The following is a 23227-nucleotide window of genomic DNA, read 5'->3' as shown; positions in this document are numbered from 1 at the left end:
CCAGTCACTAGTGGTGTTCTGTTGGAAGACGGAGACCGGTGCGGCGAGAGATCGGGGCACTGAGAGTCGACTCTGTGGCTTCTGCGCAGCAGTGCAATTTATTAGGGCGATGCAGCGACCTTTATAGCCCCCAAAAGGGGTGTAGACAACTAACTTAGCTCAAGATTGGTACAAGTGGAGGGTACAGATTGGCTCCAGGTTAAGTGTAAGGCAGAGATAGGTTAACTTACAGTAAACACCTTAAGGATCCCACCCAGGGGGGGTGGCCAGAGTCAGCCCCCTGGGCCGTGCCCACCCCAGGGGCCGGCAGATTCCACCCCCTGACAGCTGTGCGTGGGTTGCTCATAGTCGCAGGCTCAGGCCCCTGGGAGCCTCAAGGCTCCAAGGACACTTCTCATCACAGGGTCTGATGTTTACCTTTCATGCTCCGCTGCGGGAGGAAGCTTCCCACAGTACCCCCTTCTTTTCTTTTGAGCAACCCACATTTGATTTTAAACGAGCTGTGCTCAGTGGGAGCGCAGGTCAATGGTGTTAAAGTAAAGGGTATACATTTGTTAAGAATTTTGCTAGTGACAACAATCTGGCAAACCAGCCACCCAAGCTTAGCTAATGATCCCAAAAGCCATTTCTGCAAGCGACAGCGAGTCAAATGTTCAAAAAACCCAAAAGTCCAGACGAACATCACAGCTTCTGGAGGGTGCAAGTCTGTCACGTCTTCATTAGCTCACTGTGGTAGCCGATGTTGTGGGCGAGTGAATTGTTCAGTATCTCTCCATAGCTTTAAGTTCACTTCATACTTCTCAGAGATCTTGATGTTCCCAGTGCAGTCCTCGGCTATGAGCTGCGTCTGACGATTGTGCTTAAGAACTACCAACCCCCAAATACAATACAAGAGTGCGTCTTAGATGTTGCTTTCAGGCTATTCTGCTTAGGCCTTTTCACACAGCTCTCGATTCACTTCAAGAATTTGGAGCAGTGTTTTTTCATCCCTTGCAGGGCCCTTGCAAGAGATAAAGAAATCACTTTGCCATCTTATGCCAATTTTAAGTGGGCTTTGGCCTTCACCAAAGGGACCAGACCGAATCTATTCCATTAAGCTACAATCATTGAAGCTCATGAAAATACCCAAATTCATTAGCCAAGATCCAATGCCTTATAATCCAAATACTCATGATCATCATCTCTATGACTCTCCCAAGATCTTACCACAATTCTGCCATCTGAGCAAGATTTTCTGCTCACTTCATGAAAGGACAAACCAATCATATTCAAGTTGGTATCCACCTTAGGGCCTGTACAGACAGGTGATAAAGCATAATACGAACATATTCAATACCTAAGCTGATAAATCCACTGATCTTACTTGTATGATGTGTCCAAAAAGGCTGTAGTGTTTCTCCATGCCTCTCTTCTTATTTTTCTAGCTCCTCTTCCACCTCGCCCCCTTTTCCTCTTTTTTTTTTTTTTTTTTTTTTCTTTTTTCAATTTATATAAAAGACAAAATTCTACATTTCTATACGTTAAAGAAAAAAAAAAATCATATAACTATAATACTGTCTTAACTTATAAGCCTAGTAGAAAAGGAAAAGAAAAAGGGCGTGTGAGTGAGTGTGTAAAAGAGAATATGGTACCATATTATCTTTAGTATAGAAAAGTGAGTAGGGACTTATAAGTATAAAATATGATGCCTTACCATAATATATCAGTATAATATCTATCAAAAGCTAATTATGTTCTATCATGATTGCCTAAGAATTACTGCATTATTAACATTATCCTAAAAATCCAATATTATTAATAAGCATCAGTACCTTATCCAACAAATGTCCAAAATACAAAATATATTATAATTAAAGTCAAAAACAACGGTAAAATTCCAGAGTCCAACATAGTCATCAAGACCCCAGTCTATATCTTGAGAAATCAACCAGGCTGTGTTTGCTGTCTATCCAGCTTCCGCGGCGGAAGTCCAACTCGGGCCCGCTGCAGCCTGGGGGGCGGGTCGGAATGTAGCAGAAGGAGTTTGCGCCGGACGTGGCGAGATGGTAGCGGAAGCCGGGAGTGGGGAAAACGGACCACTGTAGGGCGGTGGCGCTGGGAGCAGGGGGGCAGACGGCTGCACCGGAACGGCAGGGATGGTGGGAATGTTTTGGGGAATTGGTGCCGCTGGCATCGGGGGTGCTGGTGGCTGCACTGGAACGGCAGGAACGTCGGGAACGTCTTGAGGGAGTGGCGTCGGTTGTTGAGGCAGCGCAGGGTATAACAAAGGGTCCTGAGCCGGCGGCGCCGGCTGCTGAGGCGGCACCGGCTGCATCGGGACGTCCTGCTGAGGCGGCGCTGGTTGCTGAGGCGCTGCCGGCTGCTGAGGCGCTGCCGGCTGCGTCGGAGTGTTTGAAGTTGGCGGCACCGGTTGCATCGGCACTGCGGACAGCATCGGAACAGTAGATGCACTGGGGAGAGTCATCAAAGGCACCACCGTGCCTGGAGAAATTTTCAGGTCGGAAAAGAGAGAGCTAGCTGGCGTAACCATTGCCTCTAGTGGTCTCTCCCCCCGAGTGTCCAAGCCGTCAGCAAGCCGTGCCGCTGCTGTAGCTGCAAGGGTCTGTTCCAATCTGTATTTCTTCAAGCAATTGGTGACATCACGCCATTGCTTTTGTACACTTTTGGCTGTTTTGTCACCGTCAATAGCCTGGTCAAAAATAGTATCGCCACAGCGGCGCCATTCAGATTCATCAAAAAGAGAGTCTGAAGTTTGAAAGTGTCCTCTTACTAGTCCATATGCTACTAAGGAAGTCAATTTTTTCTTTGACATGGAAACTCCTCGCTTTTCCAAAAAGTTCAAGAGGAGAGAAATTGCTACTTGTTTATCCAAAAGTGCTTGTGTGGTCGGTTCGCCAGCTCCCCAAAGGGAGTCACCAATACTTTGAAAAAACCGCGGAAGAAGGGAGGGGCGGCTGGGAGGTTCCATGGTAACGGCAAGGTTCCGTAAGCGCGTGGAAGAAGAGAAAAAAAAAGGAAAGAAGGAAAAAAAAAAAGGGGGGGGGGGTGGTGGGGGTGGTGTGTTCGCCTTCCCGCGGCAACTGCCCTGGGGGGATCTGACTATGCACGATCACTGCCCCCAGAAGTGCCCATCTATATGGTCGCACCTGTCGTCACACCAGCTGCCGTTATTAAAATTTGCCCCCATATTTATGAGCAGCGACTTTTTTTTTTTTTTTTTTTTTTTAATAAACGCCTATCTATATAGGCCGTCCGTATCGGCAGACACCTATCCCTTGTGGTTAGTAACGGGTTTAACGAGGGGGAAAAAAAGAAAAAAGGGAAAAAAAAAGGAAAAATAGAGAGAAAGAAAAAAGAAAAAAAGAAAAAAAAAGGAGACGTGTTTCCCCAGCAGGGGGTATAGTAGCGTCCGATCTCTTGCGTTTCCACCAGCTCCTTTTATGTGGAAGCCTCTATGTCCTTTGTGGCCGGAGGAGGGGGAGAGGGGGGAAGCGGCCTGGCGGTATCTTCGTGGCCTGGCGGTGGGGGGGGGGGAGAGAGGCCTAGCGGTTTCTTCGCGGCCCGGCGGTGGGGGGGGGAGAGAGGCCTAGTGGTTTCTTTGCGGCCTGGCGGTGGGGAATGTACCTGGTCGCGTAGTTGTCCGGAGGTTCAATCGGTGTGTTCGGGCGCCATCTGTTGGAAGATGGAGACCGGTGCGGCGAGAGATCGGGGCACTGAGAGTCGACTCTGTGGCTTCTGCGCAGCAGTGCAATTTATTAGGGCGATGCAGCGACCTTTATAGCCCCCAAAGGGGGTGTAGACAACTAACTTAGCTCAAGATTGGTACAAGTGGAGGGTACAGATTGGCTCCAGGTTAAGTGTAAGGCAGAGATAGGTTAACTTACAGTAAACACCTTAAGGATCCCACCCAGGGGGGGTGGCCAGAGTCAGCCCCCTGGGCCGTGCCCACCCCAGGGGCCGGCAGATTCCACCCCCTGACAGCTGTGCGTGGGTTGCTCATAGTCGCAGGCTCAGGCCCCTGGGAGCCTCAAGGCTCCAAGGACACTTCTCATCACAGGGTCTGATGTTTACCTTTCATGCTCCGCTGCGGGAGGAAGCTTCCCACAGTGTTCCCCAAGGATCAGTACTGGGCCCAGTCCTGTTCAATATCTTTATTGATGACCTGGACGAGGGCATTTCGTCCATCATCAGTAAGTTTGCAGATGACACCAAGCTAGGAGCAGGTGTTGATCTGTTGGAAGGTAGGAGAGCCCTGCAGAGGGACCTGGACAGGCTGGATGGGTGGGCAGAGGCCAATGGGATGAGATTTAACAAGGCCAAGTGCAGGGTTCTGCACTTTGGCCACAACAACCCCAAGCAGCGCTATAGGCTGGGGACTGAGTGGCTGGAGAGCAGTCAGGAGGAAAGGGACCTGGGGGTACTGATAGATAGTAAGCTGAAGGTGAGCCAGCAGTGTGCCCAGGTGGCCAAGAGAGCCAATGGCATCCTGGCCTGCATTAGGAACAGTGTGGCCAGTAGGTCAAGGGTGGTTATTCTTCCCCTGTACTCAGCACTGGTCAGGCCACACCTTGAGTACTGTGTCCAGTTCTGGGCCCCTCAATTCAAGAAGGATGTTGAGGTGCTGGAACATGTCCAGAGAAGGGCAACAAAGCTGGTGAGGGGCCTGGAGCACAAATCCTATGAGGAGAGGTTGAGGGAGCTGGGGTTGTTTAGCCTGGAGAAGAGGAGGCTCAGGGGTGATCTTATTACTGTCTACAACTACCTGAAGGGGCATTGTAGCCAGGTGGGGGGTGGCCTCTTCTCCCAGGCAAGCAGCAATAGAACAAGGGGACACAGTCTCAAGTTGTGCCAGGGTAGATATAGGCTGGATATTTGGAAGAAATTCTTCACAGAGAGAGTGATTTTCCATTGGAATTGGCTGCCCAGGGAGGTGGTGGAGGCACCGTCCCTGGGGGTCTTCAAGAAAAGACTGGATGAGGCACTTAGTGCCATGGTCTAGTTGATTGGATAGGGCAGGGTGATAGGTTGGACTGGATGATCTTGGAGGTCTCTTCCAACCTGGCTGATTCTATGATTCTATGATTCTGTATTATCAAGTTAAAAAATCTAAACCATTAAATCATTACTGAGGAAAAACTAAGAAAATCCAAGAAGATGATACCATGGTATTCAGAAAATAATCTTAAATCAGAACGAAAGTGATAATCATTAGCCTGGAGTTCCTTTAGCTCTGACCCAAATCAGGGCATTATATGGACAGTGGTTCGGGGATTCCTGCCATACACCTCCTTTTCCTGAACTAAACACGCATGTAGGACAGCACACTTAACCCCTTTATCTGTTCCATTCCAAAACCTTATAGGGTTTTATTCAAGTCTTTCCACAACTGCTACAGGGTCATTCTGCTTCTAATTCACTCATTTAATATCTGGGGCAGAGCGTGTACAGTTATGCTCCTGGAGTAATTCCTCTATAGACATTCTGCTGACTATGCCACAGAACAGACAGCAACAGTCACCCAAACTTTTAAGTTAACTATGTTGGAAGGAGTGCCAAGCAATTTTGGTTACAATAAATCCACATTTCCAGGTGGTTGTTGCTGACAGTTTTATGGGTGCCTCTGCAACATGCTCAGGAAATGAAATCCCTAGAGGGAAGGGAAATGAGTGCAGAATACTGACAGATTTTCATATTAGATATCTTTGGCCTTCACCCAGGCTGTTTCTGAACTAGTTGTAACCTTTGTGATTCGAATAAAGCTCTGGAATAAGTCAAACCCAAAGTTCTGCCATAAACTTTTGTCTAAATCCTTTTTGAGTTGAACAATCTTTAACAGTAAGATGACAAAATACTAGACAACTTTTTTTTATGGCACTGCATGTATTTTGCTTTAAAGAATACTAGTATTCTACATTTTCACCTTTTTTGTTGGACTTTCAAATGCTGCATGTGAAATACATAATGGGGACTGCAGAAAATTATGTCAACTAGCTCTCACTGTGTTTGTTTTTTCTTGAAGGTAAGCATCTGCTTGGAATGCAATAGCAGCAAATTACGTGGATTGAAACGAAAATGGATCCGCTGCTCAGCACAAGCAACAGTCTTGCATCTAAAGAAGTTCATTGCTAAAAAACTTAACCTTTCTTCTTTTAATGAGGTAATATTTTAATGTTTAAAAATTATTTTGGCAATTGCAAACTTATGGATTATTTTCGAAACAGTGTCTTTCTTTCCAAGCAAATTGTTAAAAAACTGAAGCATACACACCATTTTCTAATGGAAAGAAACGGAAAATGGCTATTTAAATTGAGGAGCTGAAATAGATTTTTCTCCAAATTTACTTCTCCCCCTTTTAATTTAAAGATGCTGATCATCCTTTTTTTTCTTCCCTTCCGGTTCACTGAACATGTAGCTCTTACTGGTTCTTAGCTTTATCAGAGTTGGCAGTGTAGCTCAGTGTGTTCTTCCATGATAAGTCTTAAAATATACCAAAAGACTTATGAGTAACCTGAGTTAAAACTTACTCCTGAAAGATTATTTCATTACCTTAAATGAAGGGTCATGAAATAAATTTCTGCCCTAGCAGAATTTTTTTACTCAATGCAGAGAATAGGTTATAACACTTGGATACTACTGAAAGACTGATTTAATGGAAAGTAGCACATATACCGTCTCCTACTTCTCTACTCTGAGTGAAACTCAACCTTGTGTAGAATCAGCTGGTGACACCTTCCCTGCATGAAGTACATAATTGGACTGTTTATGGCAAGAAATCATGGTGGAGGATAAGGGAAGAAAGAGGCTTTTCTATTCTCTGCAAATTCTGTTACTTCAGATTCTAAAACCAGCACACATAATGAAAATATCTCTCTTTGTTGGTATTAGTCGCAGTCCCCTGCCATTCAGTCTAATTCTCAGACTAGCATCTCTCAGTCATGAAAATTTCCAAGGATGATGATGCCATGACTTTTATTGGCAACTTGTTCTGGTGCTTAATTATCCTTGTGGAGATTTTTTTTTTCTCATTATATGCAGTCAGAACTTACTGTTTCCATTTATGACCATTGTTTCTCATTCTCCAACCATGTACCTCAATAGTCTATAGGCTTCCCTTAGGTATTGGAAGGTTGTAACTAGGCCCCCTTTAAGACTTCTCTTCTCCAAGAAGAGACCCAGTTCCTTCAACTTCTACTTATAGAGCCTCTGTTCCAGCAACCTGACCATCTTGGTGACTGTCTGAACTTACTCAAGTTTATCAACATTTTTGTTGCTCTGCAGGGGCCAAAACTGGATACAGCATTCCATATGTGGTCAAATGAGTGCTGAGTAAAGAGGAATAATCATTTAGAATAATAGAATCATAAAATGGAAAGTTGGAAGGGTTGGAAGGGACTTTCAAAGATCATCTAGTTCAACTCCTCACCATGGACAGGGACATCTTTCACTAGATCAGATTGCTCAAAGACCATCTGACCTGGCCTTGAATATTTCCAATAATGGGACATTCACAACTTCCCTGGGCAATCTATTCCAGTGCCTCACCATCGTCACCATAAAGAATTTTTTCCTTATATTCAATCTAAACCTACCCTCTTTCAGTTTAAAACTGTTGCCCCTTGTCCCTCTCCATCTTTCTTACAAGCCCACTTTACATATTGAAAAACTGCAATAAGGTCTCCCCAGAGCCTTCTCTTTTCTAGGATGAACAACCCCAGCTCTCTCAGATTTTCCTCAGAGGAGAGTTGTTCCAGCCCTATGATCATTTTCATGGCCCTTCACTGGACTTACTCTAATAGGTCCATGTCTTTCTCATACTAGGAGCCCCAGAAATGGATGCAATACTCCAGGTAGCGTCTCATGAGAAAGACCTCCCTTGACCTGCTAGCCACACTTATTTTGATGTAGACCAGGATATGATTTGCTTTCTGGGCTGCAAGCATACATTTCTGGCTCATGTCCAATTTTTTGTCCACCAGTACCCCCAAGTCTTTCTCTGCAGGGCTGCTCTTATTCTGTTCATCCTCCAGTCTGTACTGATACCAAGGATTGCCCCAACTCAGGTGCAGGACCTTGCACTTGGCCTTGTTGAATTCATGAGGCTCATTCCTCAAGCCTGTCCCTCTTGATGGCATCCCTTCCCTCTATCAGATCAACTGTACCACTCAGCTTGGTGTCATCTGTAAAATTGATGAGAGTGCACTCAATCCCACTGTCCATGTCACTGATGAAGATATTAAATATTATTGGTCCCAGTATGGACCCTTGATGTACACCAGTAATTACTGGTTTTCATTTGGGCATTGTCCTGTTGACTTCAATTTACTGATTGTGCTTCTCTTCATCATGGTTGATTGACCCTGACTGGATGCCAGGTATCCACCAAAACCACTCTATTACTCTCCATCCTCAACTGGGCAGGGGAGAACAGAAATATAACAAAAGGCTTTTAGGTCAAGATAAGGACAGGGAGATCAATCAGCAATTACCCTGACAGGCAAAACAAGCTCCACTTGGGGAGAATTAGTTTATTACCAATTGAATCAGAGAAGAGCAATGAGAAATAAAACAAAGTATTAGAAACACTTTCTTTCTTCTCCTCCCTTCTTCCTGGGCTTAACTTCACTCTCAATTTTCTCTGCCTCCTCCCCTGAGCAACGCAGGCAGATGGGGAATGGTCAGTTTATCATGTGTTGTTTCTACTGCTCCTTTCTCCTGAGAACTCCTCATATTATTCCCCTGCTCCAGTTCGAGGTCCCACTCACAGAAGACAATCCTTTCCAATGTGACTCCTTTCCATAGGCTACAGTTCTTCACAAACTGCTCCTGTTTGTGTCCCTTCCATAGGGTCACAAGTCCTGCCAGGAAACCTGCTCCAGTGTGGGCTCCTCTCTGCACAGATGTCCATGCTTCTTTTGATATAGTCCAGAATGCAATTTGCCTTCTGGGCTGCAAGTGTGCATTGTTGGCTCTTGTTCACCAGTACCCTGAAGTCCTTTTCTGCAGGGCTGCTCTCAATTTCATTGTCTCACAGCCTACTGCTTACATGTTCCAAATAAATTGGCTCCCGCCACACACTCAGGGCAGGAGGAGGAGGAAAGGAGAACGAACTGACCTTGTGGTCAGTCTATAAAGAGATAGCAGAATTATGGGATTGAATAACAATCTTCTAGTCCCCAGAATGTTTTTTTTAACCCTATAGCCTCAAGCTGGGACATTCCACCCCTGTATTCAATCCCATAATTCCTGCTCATCACACTACTCATCTAACTAGAAATAGACTCTATATAGTGAACAGTGCCATCCAAATCCTGCATCTTTCTGGTGCTTCTCTTCAAATCCATCTGTCACTCAGATCCTGGGCACAACTCTTCTCATCAAATGGGACTTCTCAGATGACATCCACTACCTGAAAGAGACTCAATAACAACTTGTACATATTCAAACTCCCTTAGTCCACATCAAAACTTCTTTGCAGAACACACTTGATCTTGCCACTCTCCTGCATTACCCAACATACATGTCCTGGACTTCCCCCACCAGGAAATAACCACCCCTTGGACAGGTTGTATCCCCACCCAAATGCAGAAAACACCCATACAATTCTCCCAACAAATTCTTTTCACAAACAAAGGAACTCTATTTCCATCTTCATTGTGCTCAGCAGCACTCAACGTCAAATAATGGGCAGTCCCAGTCCATTCTCACTCAAATCTTTGCAGTCCATGCATCCAAGCAACTGCTCACGCAAAGTCTCAATCACTCATTGCAGATTCTCTTAGAGTCCTTCTCGGCACAATCTGGCTCAGTCCACAGTCATCTCAAATGCTGTGCCTACACCCCTGGGACAGTCAAATGGGGCAACTAAGTCCAGTTCATTTCCATTCTTCAAGCTGCTGCTCCACTTTGCTTCTCATGCATGCAGAGGTGAAGATCCTTTCATCACAGATGAGTTCCATCTCTCTGTCACAGATGAGTTCCAGTACCTACAGGAGTCCCATGCTTCCACTTGTCTTTTGTATCAGGCCATCCACTGTTGGAGAACACATTCGGTGGAGCGCTATGGGAAGATGACTCTTTGTTCACCAATATGGTTAGATGGTCAAATCCACTTTATTTCCGTAATACAGTGACTTATATGCGTTCTAACAAGAGGCGTGCTCAGCTTAAGATTGGTTACAGGTGATAATTGAAAGGTTACATGTAATGTGCACATAGGTTAATTTATCACAACATTCTAAGGGTCAGCCTCCCAGACCACCCACTCCAGCCCCCTTGGTTATCTAGTCTCTGCCCACTGCAGCTGTGTGTGGGGTGCTCAGTTGTTTACATCTCGATTTCCTAGCCTCGCTGGGAACCAAGGACGTTCTCAGCACAAGTTACCCATGTTTATGACTTTATGTCCTCGACTGGTGAGAAATTCTTCCACAATTCCCTCTTTTTCTTTTTGAGCAACTGTCATGGAGGGTAGCAGAAGCCCTTAGCAGGCCTCCCTGCTGTAAAAGTTGCAGTGTCTCACATTAATGCCAAGAGCATCGTAAAACCAAAACAGTCCTTCAGCCCCATGAGAAAGTCTCTCCCTAGTCGAGATAAAAGGTAAACAATGGCCACTGTTTTGGCTAGGGGGAACGGCAGTTCTCATGCCCGCTCGACACCTGGTGTGTGCCGAGCTTGGGGTGGTCTTAGAAATTGTTTTGGTAAGAACTGTCCAATTGTATAGGTTAATTGTAATTTGTGCCAATCTGTAAGAATAACGTAAAATAGCTTGAACTGGAGGGTTACACCTCTTTTGAACATTATAAAAATGGTGTGCCTTCCTGGATCGGCGCTTGCTGGCTTGAGCTTGCTGGTACCCGCTCCTACCGCTCGCTCGCTAGCCTGCCTGCCTGCCTCGCTCCTGCCGCGGTGCCCTCACGTTCCTGATCGGCCCTGCCCGACGAGGGGCCCGCAGAGGCCTGAAACCTGCTTGGGCCCGATCCTGACAAACAAAGGGACACCGCCCAAACCTTCGAACTTTGCTGAACTGAACTACGAACAGTGAGTAAATTGGAGAAAGAACTCTTTACCTAAAGGCTGAATAACTTTAAAGACTCAAAAGAACTCTAAAGAAATCACAGACTCTCCTTTATCTGCTATTTTCTGAACTGTTATTTTACAACTTCAATCCAAAAGAACTCAGGTGGGGAATTTAGTTCGGGAGGGGATCTCCGTGTTTAAGCAATAAATCACTTGAAAATCCACAAGTGAGTCTCCACGTATTTTCCCCGCAACCTCCCAAACTACCTTCCGTGACAAATTGGCGACGAGGATGGGATTGTAACCGTAGAATAACTACAGATTTATGGCAGAAAATATCATGATGGAGCAGCAACAGCCGCAGCTACAGGCTATGGCAGATGAAGCAGAGTCTGAGTCTGCCACACTGGAGGCAGAAGATTCACTGGAGGCAGTAGCAGATGATCCAGTTGTTAAGTTGATGTCTGTTTTTGAGATCGCTCACATACGAAAGACTATGGATGCACTTGCTAATGATACCATGAAACAGGTCACCGATAATTTAATAGATATGGTTATTATGCTATATAAAGCTTTCCAAGACGTGGAAGGAATAGATAAAGAAAACCTTCTTGTGCTGCCAGTAGGCTTAATTCGGGCTCAAGATAAAGTAGATGAATTGGAGTATGAGTTGAAACAGGCGAGTGACGAAGGAGACAAGTTAAGGAGAGAAGTTGATTATCTCGATAAACAGCGAAAATGTTGAAGGCAGATCGGCCAGAAGGCGAGACAACAGGTTGAGGAGTTGAAAGCTGAGAATAGCAGGTTGAGTAGCGAGATTAATCGCGTGAACGTACCCGCGGTTACCGATCAATGACTTCGGGAGTTGGAGGAGAGGCTAGAGGGGAAGTTTCTCCAAGCCTTTCAAGAATTACAGCTGTGAATGTCGCCATCGCAGTCCCCGCAGCCGCGCGTAGGGCAGCAGGGCCCAGAGGCGCTGTCGCCGCAGCAGTCCCCGGCACGGCCGGCACCCGTCCCTCTGCCGCGGACCTCAATTCGGCGGATGTCTCAGCCCGCGCCGCCGCCGCTCTCTCCACAGATAACTGTTTTGCCTTCTCAGCCCCTGCCGCAAGCCCAGCCGGCTCCGCCGCCAGCGGCTCCGATACCGTCTCAGCCTGTGCCGACGTCGCTTTTGCAACCGGTTTTGCCAGTCCCGATGCCTTCTCAGCCTCAGGCAACGGCTCAGCCGCAATTAGCGATGTCTTTTCAACCGATTTTGCCTCAGCAGGTTCCGTTGCAGGTTCCGTTGCAGGTTCTGATTCTGCAGGCCATGCCGACGTCCATCCCAGTTAAACAGCCCGCGCCGCAGACGCCATCTTCTGCGCAGCCACGCCCGCAGGCGCCATTACGGAGCGACGAGGACAGCGCGCCTGCGCAGCCCCACTCCGAGCCGTCACCCGCAATCGCGTCAGTGAGCAGCGACACGGAAGTGGAGGAGATAACCGACAGCATGAGGAACGCATCTGTCAATCCCGTTTTCAAGACAGAAACCGTTATAGGACCACGAGGACAGCGCACCACGACTCAGAAAACTCGACCATACACCGCATTGCAGAAGCAGGACATAAGGGAAAGGTATTCCCGATTGCCTAACGAGACTATAACCGATTATGTTTATAGAATTATAATGAATGATGCTGAATCTGTAATTTTGTCTCTTGAAGAGGTAAAGGGATATTGTTGGGGACCTGAAGTGTTTCTAGGGAATGGTCCCAAGGGTGAGCTTGCATTGAGTTCTAGAATCCTTTATTGGGCTGGTGCTTATCATCCTTCAGACAGAGATGAGGTAATCAGATGTCGTATTTCAAATTGTGATCAGTTAGTTGAAACAATCACAAAGTTGGCTTGTATACAGGCCATGGATAATCGTGGAATTAACCCAAATCCTATGAGTCTCCCAATTGAACCAAATAGGCTTCATCCTTTGGTAAAAGGTTTGCCAGGAATTTTGAGAACTGTGTGTGAGGCTAGAAGGGAGCATATTGAGAAAGCGATACAAGAAAAGGTAAGAACAGGAGATAACACATTAAACCACACTACGTGGGGAGAACTCCTAGAAGAATTAATGTTTAAAGGGCGAAATCTAGGTTATACTGATACCACACCTTTACATCCATCCTGGTACAAATCAAGAACATTTGACCGAAGGAGCAAACCTCCACATGGAAAGAAGCCAGAAGTGAGGTATGCCAAAGCTTATGGTGGTCCAGAAAGCCCTGTGGGAAGCCCCAGGACGAGCCCACGGTCGAGCCCCAGGGGGAGCCCTGAGATCAACCGTCGCTCTAATTCGAGAACATTCTGGGGGCGGAATTCCTATTATGGGCAAGGTGACTACCCGAAGAAGAGACTGGTGGAGTATGACCCCATGAAGACTGAAATCGGTGCTATGGGTAAAGCCATCATTGATGCAATGAAAAAACTATTAGGCCAGGATGGAAATAAGACAAAACAGGGACGCAAGAGGGGTTCCAGAAACACCTCTCCCAATAAGTCAGGTCAATCTGATCAGCAAAGGGCTAAAAACAAGTCAAAAAACTAGAAGCAGCGATGAATGCTTCAGGCCACACTCATCGCTTCGTTTCTGCTTGTCAGTGGTCTGAAAAACCTGAACCCTTCATTATGATTCCAACAGGACCAGATAGAACTGCTGTTAAGTACTTAATAGACACAGGTGCACAAATTACTGTGTTGAATGAGCAATTGGCAAAACGCCTCAGAATTCTGCCATCTAGTAAGAAGATAAAAATAACAGGTGTAACAGGACAGCCTGACATATGCCACTTGGCTAAAACGAAACTATGGTTGCCTGGGGAGAAGAGAAGTACCCTGGTAGAAGTAGCATTAGCTGATTGTCGATATAATATTCTCGGATTTGATGTTTTAGCAGGTAGAAGGTGGCATCTTCCAGATGGAACATTATGGAGCTTTGGTGCTTATGAGGTGAGAAATAAGAGGGGAAAATTAGTACATGCTCGTGTTCATTGGTTACAAACTGCTCCTCCTTTGCCAAAGTCGCACATTACCTGTGTTGCACAATATCCATTGCCAGCAGCAGCTAGGCAAGGTATTACGGAAGTGATAGCTGATCTTGAGAAGAGAAAGATCATCACCAGAACTCATTCTCCTTACAATTCACCTGTCTGGCCAGTCCGCAAACCAGATGGCCGATGGAGATTAACGATTGATTTCAGGAAACTTAATAGTAACACTCTTCCTCTCACTGCAGCAGTTCCTAGTCTCTCATCCACAGTAACAGCGATCCAAGCAGCCTCTCATGCCTGGATGGCGACTCTGGACGTGAAGGACATGTTTTTCATGGTACCACTAAGAGAAGAGGACAAACCACAATTTGCATTTACTTGGCAAGGTATTCAATACACATTCAACAGTCTCCCACAAGGGTACAAACATAGTGCAACTATTGCACACAACACACTTGCAGGTTTGCTTGACACTGTTCAACTTCCTAAAGATGTTAAGGTGTATCATTACATTGATGACATCTTGGTGGGAGGGAATGACAAAGAACAAGTTGCTACAGTAGCTGAGAATATTCGAAAGCTGTTAACTGATAAAGGGCTAACTATTCCAAAGGAAAAGTGTCAAGGTCCAAGCCAGGAAGTTAAATTCTTGGGATCCTGGTGGATAGCAGGTGCAATATCTGTGCCAGAGGACACCCTTCAAGAAATTGAAAAGGGTCAGATGCCCCAAAACAGGAAGGAGCTGCAACAATTGTTAGGTACCTTGGGCTACTGGAGAAAACACATCCCAGGTTTCTCTGTAATTGCTCGTCCTCTGTATGATTTGCTTAAGAAGCACAAAGTTTGGGATTGGACTCCACAACATTCTGAGAGCCTGAAAGTTCTCAAAGATGAACTGAAGGCATATCAGAAGTTGGGGCCCTTGCACCCAAAAGACGCCCTGAGGGCTGAATGGGGTTTTTCCGAGAATGCCTCATACTGTGGAATTTTCCAGAGAGGACCCAATGGTCCCAGTAGAGCTCTTTTGTTTTCCTCAACAGCGTTCAAAGAGACCGAGACACGGTACTCGGAATGGGAAAAGGGGCTCCTTTCCCTAACTCGAGCTGTCAAAGAGGCAGAAAAGCTTCGCACTACACAAGACATTGTAGTGCAAGGCCCATTTCCTCTGCTAAAATCGATCCTCAAAGGATCTTCTCCACCAGAAGGAATTGCCCAAAAGGCCACTGTAAGAAAGTGGTATGCTTACCTAGAGGGAATCTCACAGCTTATGCCTCTGAGAGAAGGACCTACTAAGGTATCCAAATTACAGCAGCCCATCAACCCTGACAAGGCACTACTTGGTCATCCATATAAGCCTTCTCCTATTCAGGTGGCCCCAGAAATGACCGCAGACTCTGATAAATCAGGAGTATGGTTCACAGATGCATCTTCTCGGAGAGTGGGGTCAAAGTGGCGCTATAAAGCCGCTGCCTTGGAGATTGCTACAGGCCAAACCATCACTGAGGAGGGTGATGGCAGTGCACAGGTAGGGGAGTTGCGTGCTCTCATGCTAGCAGCAGAGCACGGAGCAACAACCATTTACACCGATTCCTACTCTACATTCAAAGGTGCCACTGAGTGGATTTGCCAGTGGGAAGCGAATCAGTGGAAGGTTTCAAACGTGGAAGTTTGGAGGGCTGATGACTGGAAAAGACTATTAGAAATAGGCCGATCCAGATCTCTTGAAGTTGGTTGGGTTAAAGGGCATTCTAAACAGCAAACTCCAGCTGCAGCCTGGAATAATCAGGCAGATTTTCTGGCGAGAATAAACATAGTTGAAGATGAGAAAGATGAATGGTGGAGATTAGCTGAATGGCTACACATTAAAAGAGGCCATTCAGGAAAAGCAGACCTCTACTACGAGTGTAGATCCAGAGGATGGCCAATTTCTATGACTACCTGCGGGGAAATCATTTCAGCTTGTCCACAGTGTAAAGTTAGGCTTAGAACCGATCACCCCAACTTAGCTCCAGCACAACACATTAGAGAAGACAAGAAGCTATGGAGCACATGGCAAGTTGATTATGTGGGTCCATTTAAACCCTCACATGGGAAGAGATACATACTGGTGGGGGTGGAAGTAGTTTCAGGATTAGTCATGGCTACAGCAACTAGTGCTGCTACAGGAGCTCAAACTATTGAAGCTTTAAAGCAGTGGTTTAGTTTCTTGCCAATGCCAGAGTACATCCAAAGTGATAACGGATCTCACTTCACAGCGTCTTCTGTACAAGACTGGGCTAAAGGTGAGGGAGTCACATGGGTATTCCACACTCCCTATTATCCTCAAGCCAATGGTATTATAGAGAGAACAAATGCTCTGATTAAGAAACATGCCATTGTATCTAAAGGTAACTGGGATAAACGTTTGCCATATGCAGTTTTCATCGTGAATAACCGATGGGGTAACTATGGTAGTCCTAAGATAAGAGCATTTTGTCCTGACAAGCCAGTGGAGAATGTCAACCATCCACCGGATAAGTCTCGACACCTTCAACAATCATTACACAGGTTAAAGGTGGGACAACCAGTAATGGTAAACTTACCTTCGATCGGAGTTGTGCCTATGACCCTGTCAAAACCAAATGGGTTGTATGCATGGGAAGCAACCGATGTAAGTGGGAAAACTCATCGCATCAGTGCACGATGGATTCTCCCAGACTTCTGAATTGCTTTCGCATATACCAGGTTTTCTTGCTTTGTAAATATTCAATAAAGCTGTGTGTTATTCAGGGGGTGGGCATATATATAGGATTAATCTGTTTTAGGTTATAGTAATGTTTATGTATTAGTATACTGTTTATAGCTGTATAATAGTTAAGAATACTTGTATTTTGTTTTGTTTTCCGATTTTTGGCTTAATGTGAGCCAGGGGGTGGAGTATGTCATGGAGGGTAGCAGAAGCCCTTAGCAGGCCTCCCTGCTGTAAAAGTTGCAGTGTCTCACATTAATGCCAAGAGCATCGTAAAACCAAAACAGTCCTTCAGCCCCATGAGAAAGTCTCTCCCTAGTCGAGATAAAAGGTAAACAATGGCCACTGTTTTGGCTAGGGGGAACGGCAGTTCTCATGCCCGCTCAACACCTGGTGTGTGCCGAGCTTGGGGTGGTCTTAGAAATTGTTTTGGTAAGAACTGTCCAATTGTATAGGTTAATTGTAATTTGTGCCAATCTGTAAGAATAACGTAAAATAGCTTGAACTGGAGGGTTACACCTCTTTTGAACATTATAAAAATGGTGTGCCTTCCTGGATCGGCGCTTGCTGGCTTGAGCTTGCTGGTACCCGCTCCTACCGCTCGCTCGCTAGCCTGCCTGCCTGCCTCGCTCCTGCCGCGGTGCCCTCACGTTCCTGATCGGCCCTGCCCGACGAGGGGCCCGCAGAGGCCTGAAACCTGCTTGGGCCCGATCCTGACAAACAAAGGGACACCGCCCAAACCTTCGAACTTTGCTGAACTGAACTACGAACAGTGAGTAAATTGGAGAAAGAACTCTTTACCTAAAGACTGAATAACTTTAAAGACTCAAAAGAACTCTAAAGAAATCACAGACTCTCCTTTATCTGCTATTTTCTGAACTGTTATTTTACAACTTCAATCCAAAAGAACTCAGGTGGGGAATTTAGTTCGGGAGGGGATCTCCGTGTTTGAGCAATAAATCACTTGAAAATCCACAAGTGAGTCTCCACGTATTTTCCCCGCAACCTCCCAAACTACCTTCCGTGACAGCAACCCACACCTGGCTAACTACCTTAGTTAAGCTCTTCTTAAGGCAAGCAAAGACAATACAAGCGCATAGCAAAATTATTATGAAAATGACAAATAACCGTAAGCCTTCTCCTAATAAGCTGCTTAACCACCCCGGGATTGTCCCAAACAGGTTCTGCAACCAGTCATCAAAAGTCGATGTTTCCTTTTCGATCTTGTCAATATGGCCTTTCAACCAGGTTATACTCTTGTGAATGGACTCACCACGATCCGATAAATTCAAGCAACACATCCCTTCGAAGTCCTGGCAGCCGTGTCCTTGGGCTAGCAAAAGAAAATCAACGGCTGCTCGATTTTGCAACAAGGCATGGTGAAGGCTATTTTGATCAACCAATAGTTGTCCTAAAACCTTTGTGGTGACATTGGCTTGTTTTGCTGACCAACACGCGAGTCTCTCTAGCTGTACTAATGCTTTTCCAGCTGCTCCTCCTGGTAGAAATACAGCTAAGGCAACACGAGCAGCTGTGGATAATAATTGAACGCTGTCATTGCAATTAGGACTCAATTTTAAAGATCGCTTAGGCCGGCGTCGGGCTAGGTCCCTAAGCTGACTAAGATGAGGGGCAAACATTGTCAGTTTACCCAGATAACATGGACCTCCATAAACATTCTTTGGTATGCCTTGCCAGGCTCTATCACCACAAATAAGGAACACACCAGTGGGAAGTGCCTTGGCGGTTCTGTTGTTCCACAACAGATGACCTCGGCCCCTTCTTGATGCTTTAACACCATAACACCAATTGTTTGCTCCAAAAGCACCTAAGGGTCTAATATGGGCCTTGTCACTGTCGTTTGAACCGCAGTGTCCACCCTCATTGCTAAGGAAGTTATCATAGGCTGTTTAACACAGGGGTGAATGGTGCAGCTACAAATCAACAGTGCTACAATCAAAAGGAATAAACCTGTTAGAGCTTTCATCAGTAGCATTAGTCTGGCAAGCTAACAACCCAAGCTTAGCTAACAATCCCAAAAGCTATTTCTGCAAGCGACAGTAAGTCATTCGTTCAGAAACCCAAAAGTCCAGACGAACATCACAGTCACAGGAGAGTGCAGGTGTGCCACGTCTTCACTGGCTCTGTGTGGCAGTCGACATTGCAGATTTGTAGGTCAATCAGCTGTCAAGTATTTCTCCTCAGACTCCCATAGTTCTGGGTCCACTCGATGTTCTCATTACACTCCTTAGCTATGAGCTGTGTCTGACTATTGTGCTTAAGAACTACTAACCTCTAAATACAATACAAAGATATGCCCTAGATGTTACTATCAGGCTAGTCTACTTAGGCCTTTTCCCACAGTTCTTCATCTGCTTTTAGAATTTAGGGCAGTGTTTTTTATCTCTTGCAGGGCCCTTGCAAGAGACAAAGTCACATTGCCATCTTATGCCAATTTGAGTGGGCCTTGGCCTTTACAAAGCTGTTAAACTGAGCCTATTCCGTTAAACCACAATCACTGAAAACTCTTAAAAATACCCAAATTCGTTAGCCATGGTCCAAACCTTAAAGATCCATACAAATACAATCATCATGTCAGTGCTTCTTTCAAGTCCTTTCACAGTTCTGCCATCTGAGCAAGACTTCTGCTCACTTTAGGGAAAAACAGGTTGGTCATAATCAGGTTGGTCTTCATCAAGGCCTGTGAAGATAAATGGTCAAACACAAGCAGATACAAGAACAAATGCAGACATATCCATTGCTTAGGCTAGCAGATCCACTGGCCTAGTCTGTATGATGTGATTAGAAAAATCTCCAGAAAAGAAAAGACTTCTTCTGCTATCCTACTGTCCTCTAACCCATATTCCCCTTTTCAATAATGCTTAGATATACCCAAGAAAAACATCACATAACATCCTTATGTCCTAAGTTCCCAAAACTACAAACCCTTAGTCTTAACTTATCTTACTCTAAAAATCTATCAGCTACAGCAAATTCAAGAAAAAGCAAAGAAAATCCAAGAAGATAACAATCCCATGGTATTCTCAGAAAAAGGAAAAGTCAGAATTGTCACAAGGCTCATTTCATGCAATTAGCAGCTGTTCCAGTAAACTTCTATACTAGTCCTGTCTTTATCTGTTATTGGAGGAAGGAGCTGACTGGCATTAGCCTACAAGCTCTGTCATTCCCTGTTCCTAGTCCAGAGTCTGGTGACTTGTAATGTAGATCTCAGTGCCTACACCCTTCGCTGTGAGAGGCAATGCATCTGAGTTCTAGTCTGTCCTGCTTGGTGCCTTCCATGTCTGTATAAGTTTCCACCCATGGTCAGTGGCACTGGCATCTCTGCTATGGCCTAGCAATCTCCCTCTTTTTCTTTTTGCCACTGAGCAGTGGGTGCAAAAGTCATTGCTGCGTAGTCTGTAGAAGGAATTAACCAGTAAGGCGATGGTGAATACCCCAGCCAGGAACTATTAGCTATCATTTCGAATGCAAAGTGTCATTATCAGGTGGCTATAAAATACACCTGTGCGTGTCCATGCCCGTAACAGGGGCAAAAATGGTCCTAAGTAATCCTCGTCATTCTTGCTACCATTTCCATAAACTTTCTGACATCCGTCTTCAGTATCATAGTAGCACAGTACCATCAGGGTTGGAAGAGACCTCAGAGATCATCAAGTCCAACCCTTCACCACGGGGCTCAAGGTCAGACCATGGCACCAAGCGTCACGTCCAACCTTGCCTTGAACAGCTCCAGGGCACCAGGGACGGCAACTCTACCACCTCCCCGGGCAGCCCATTCCAGTATCCAATCAGTCTCCCAGTGAAGAGCTCTCTCCTCACATCTGGCATTGTCAAAACAGCTTCGAGGCTTCGCTGCCTCCCAGCAGGGAAAAAAAAAAAATCCGTACGAGGAGATAACTCCGGCAGAAAAAAAATCAGTAAAAGAAACAACGGGAGGGGGGGGGGGGGGGAACGGGGCCCCGCGGGCCCTCCACAGGTGGCAAGAGGGAGGAGGAGGAGGAGGAGGAGGGGGAGGAGGCCAGCAGCCGCAGTGCCGCTTTTGTCCTCGGCCCTCCATCTCGCCCAACCCCCAGCTGTTTCAGGTCAGCCACCACTTGTTGTTTCCGTCCATCTCCCATCCCACTATCGATCCTTGGTACACAACATGAAATCTACTCTGAAAACTTCCAAACTGCCGTCTTCCCTCTCAGACTCTTCAAGACAGAGAGAGAAAAAGGAAGCAAAAAACAAAACAACAGAGGCTAAGCTGTGAGCTATCGAATTGCTAATCCCCCTGTAGCCGTACAAACGTAAATTGACTAAACTCTGAAACGACTCAAGGAAACCCACAAACTCTGCCCACCCCACCGATCCCCTCAGCATCTCCCTCAGTCCCCCAGCTGTTGAAGACTCGCGGGGGGGGGGGGGAAACTCTGTGATTCGGTCCGTTGGAGATGGTCGGGCGGGGGGGGGCGGATCTGAAGACTGTTCCGCCGAGCCGCGGGAAAGGGAGGGTCCCGAGCCGCCCGGTGCGGTCGTGTCTGCCGTCGGTCCATTCTCTCTTTACCGTCCGTTCCTCTGTACCTTCAGTAACGTCTCTTACCGGCTGAAAACTAAAAGTCTGTGTCCCATATCACATGCAGTCATCCGCGGGGACGCGCGGGCTACAGCGGCAGATTCGACACAGTACACACAGCGGCAGGCAGCCGCCCTCCGCACAGCAGGTCCGAAAACTTTTCCAAGCTGAGAAGCGTTTGTAACTGGCTGCCGGCGGGTCGCTACGGGCAGCCGCCATTATGGGTGCCGGTCGGGGGCGGATTCAAGCGAATTTTAACTCAGTCCCAAGCGCGTCTCTCCTAGCACTCCGGCTAGACCGATCAAAAAGTCCTTAGCTTCCTATGCGCAGCCCACAGAGCTGAAACACGACGAGACGTCTCTCGGAGACTAAGACTCGTCAGCGGGGACAGAAAACAAAGTCATTCACATAGTGATAAACAATTGCACATGCCCAGTTCTTTTCGGGGGGCTTGCAATGCTTTGCAACGAACAATCAGCAGAGAGTTGGTGTGGTCTGCATGCCTCGCGGCAAAGTTGTGTACTCAGAGCGGCTCACAGGCTCAGCTTCAGTCACAGATGGTACTATAAAGGCAAATCGCCAGCAACCTTGTTGCGAACCGCGTATCGCTCCCTGCCGTGGATACATTCTAACATGTCACTTGCCGATGCCCCTGCGGTCAACGTGGCTACAATCGGGTTACCGGGCGCGGCTCCAGCAGGGAAGGAGGGCGGAGGCGGGGCGCGCGGCGGGCGACATGGATGCCCGCCGGGATCGTGCTGCACGCTCATTTTCAACTCCGCCACAGAGCCGGCAACCTTCCCAGCCACGCCTTTAACGGAAGCAGCTCTGCCAAGACCGAAAAACCGAAGCACGGAGCTTTCTCTCTTCGGGACGCTCGGGGCGGGGGCGGAGGAGAAACCTGGCGCCGCGCACGTGTCAGAACTGTTTGTAACGGCTGGCAGGGCAAGAAGTAACAGGAAAACCACCGCCGACGTGTTCCTTTCGGCTTTCATCTTTAGTAACGCGCGGAGCACCTCCCGCCGGGCGGGACTTAGCTGGCGGGTCGACTCAGAGTCTGTTCCGTTGCTAAGAACCGCGTCCCACAGCGCGTCTCCGACCTCCCGCTGCACTTTCGATTTCAAAATCATGGGAGGCTCTTTACTCGCATGACCCTGCTCATACACCCGGGCCAGCAGCTCTCAGAGCTCAATGTCTGGCGAACTTCTCTCACGAGATAAATACGCCAGCAGACGCAGTGCCCCAGCAAATCCACTGTGGGCCTTACCTGCCTTACACACATGGGCTGTTCACTCCGGAAATGAACGTCCAGACTACTGCCACCTCTGGGCAGCGCTACCCGGCCCAGCGGCACCAAATGACGCTTACTCTCTCCGATACAGAGAACGTCCCACGAGATGATTGGACCCCTCTTTCTTCAGGCCTACCCTCTGGCCCCCAACACAGTCTCACCTGCGGCCGGCTCGTGTCCTGACTCCTCTGTTCGAGCGCCAGATGTTGGAGAACATGTTCGGTGGAGCGCTATGGGAAGATGACTCTTTGTTCACCAATATGGTTAGATGGTCAAATCCACTTTATTTCCATAATACAGTGACTTATATGCGTTCTAACAAGAGGCGTGCTCAGCTTAAGATTGGTTACAGGTGATAATTGAAAGGTTACATGTAATGTGCACATAGGTTAATTTATCACAACATTCAGCCTCCCAGACCACCCACTCCAGCCCCCTTGGTTATCTAGTCTCTGCCCACTGCAGCTGTGTGTGGGGTGCTCAGTTGTTTACATCTCGATTTCCTAGCCTCGCTGGGAACCAAGGACGTCCTCAGCACAAGTTACCCATGTTTATGACTTTATGTCCTCGACTGGTGAGAAATTCTTCCACAATCCACC

At 46.9% G+C, this 23227-nt stretch overlaps 1 protein-coding gene across 3 annotated transcripts in view; it reads left to right on the top strand.

The window, feature by feature from the left end:
- Window positions 1-23227, top strand: part of LOC135192868 (polycomb group RING finger protein 3-like) — a 669299-nt gene that overhangs the window by 559481 nt on the left and 86591 nt on the right. For all 3 annotated transcript variants that reach the window (XM_064176244.1, XM_064176243.1, XM_064176245.1), the window contains one exon: window positions 6020-6157. In XM_064176244.1, coding sequence (XP_064032314.1) covers window positions 6020-6157 — 138 coding nt within the window. The remainder of the gene's footprint in view (window positions 1-6019; window positions 6158-23227) is intronic.

Source organism: Pogoniulus pusillus, chromosome W, assembly GCF_015220805.1.
Source record: "Pogoniulus pusillus isolate bPogPus1 chromosome W, bPogPus1.pri, whole genome shotgun sequence".
NCBI classification, from domain to species: Eukaryota; Metazoa; Chordata; class Aves; order Piciformes; family Lybiidae; genus Pogoniulus; species Pogoniulus pusillus.
This window is presented reverse-complemented; position numbering and strand designations above follow the sequence as displayed.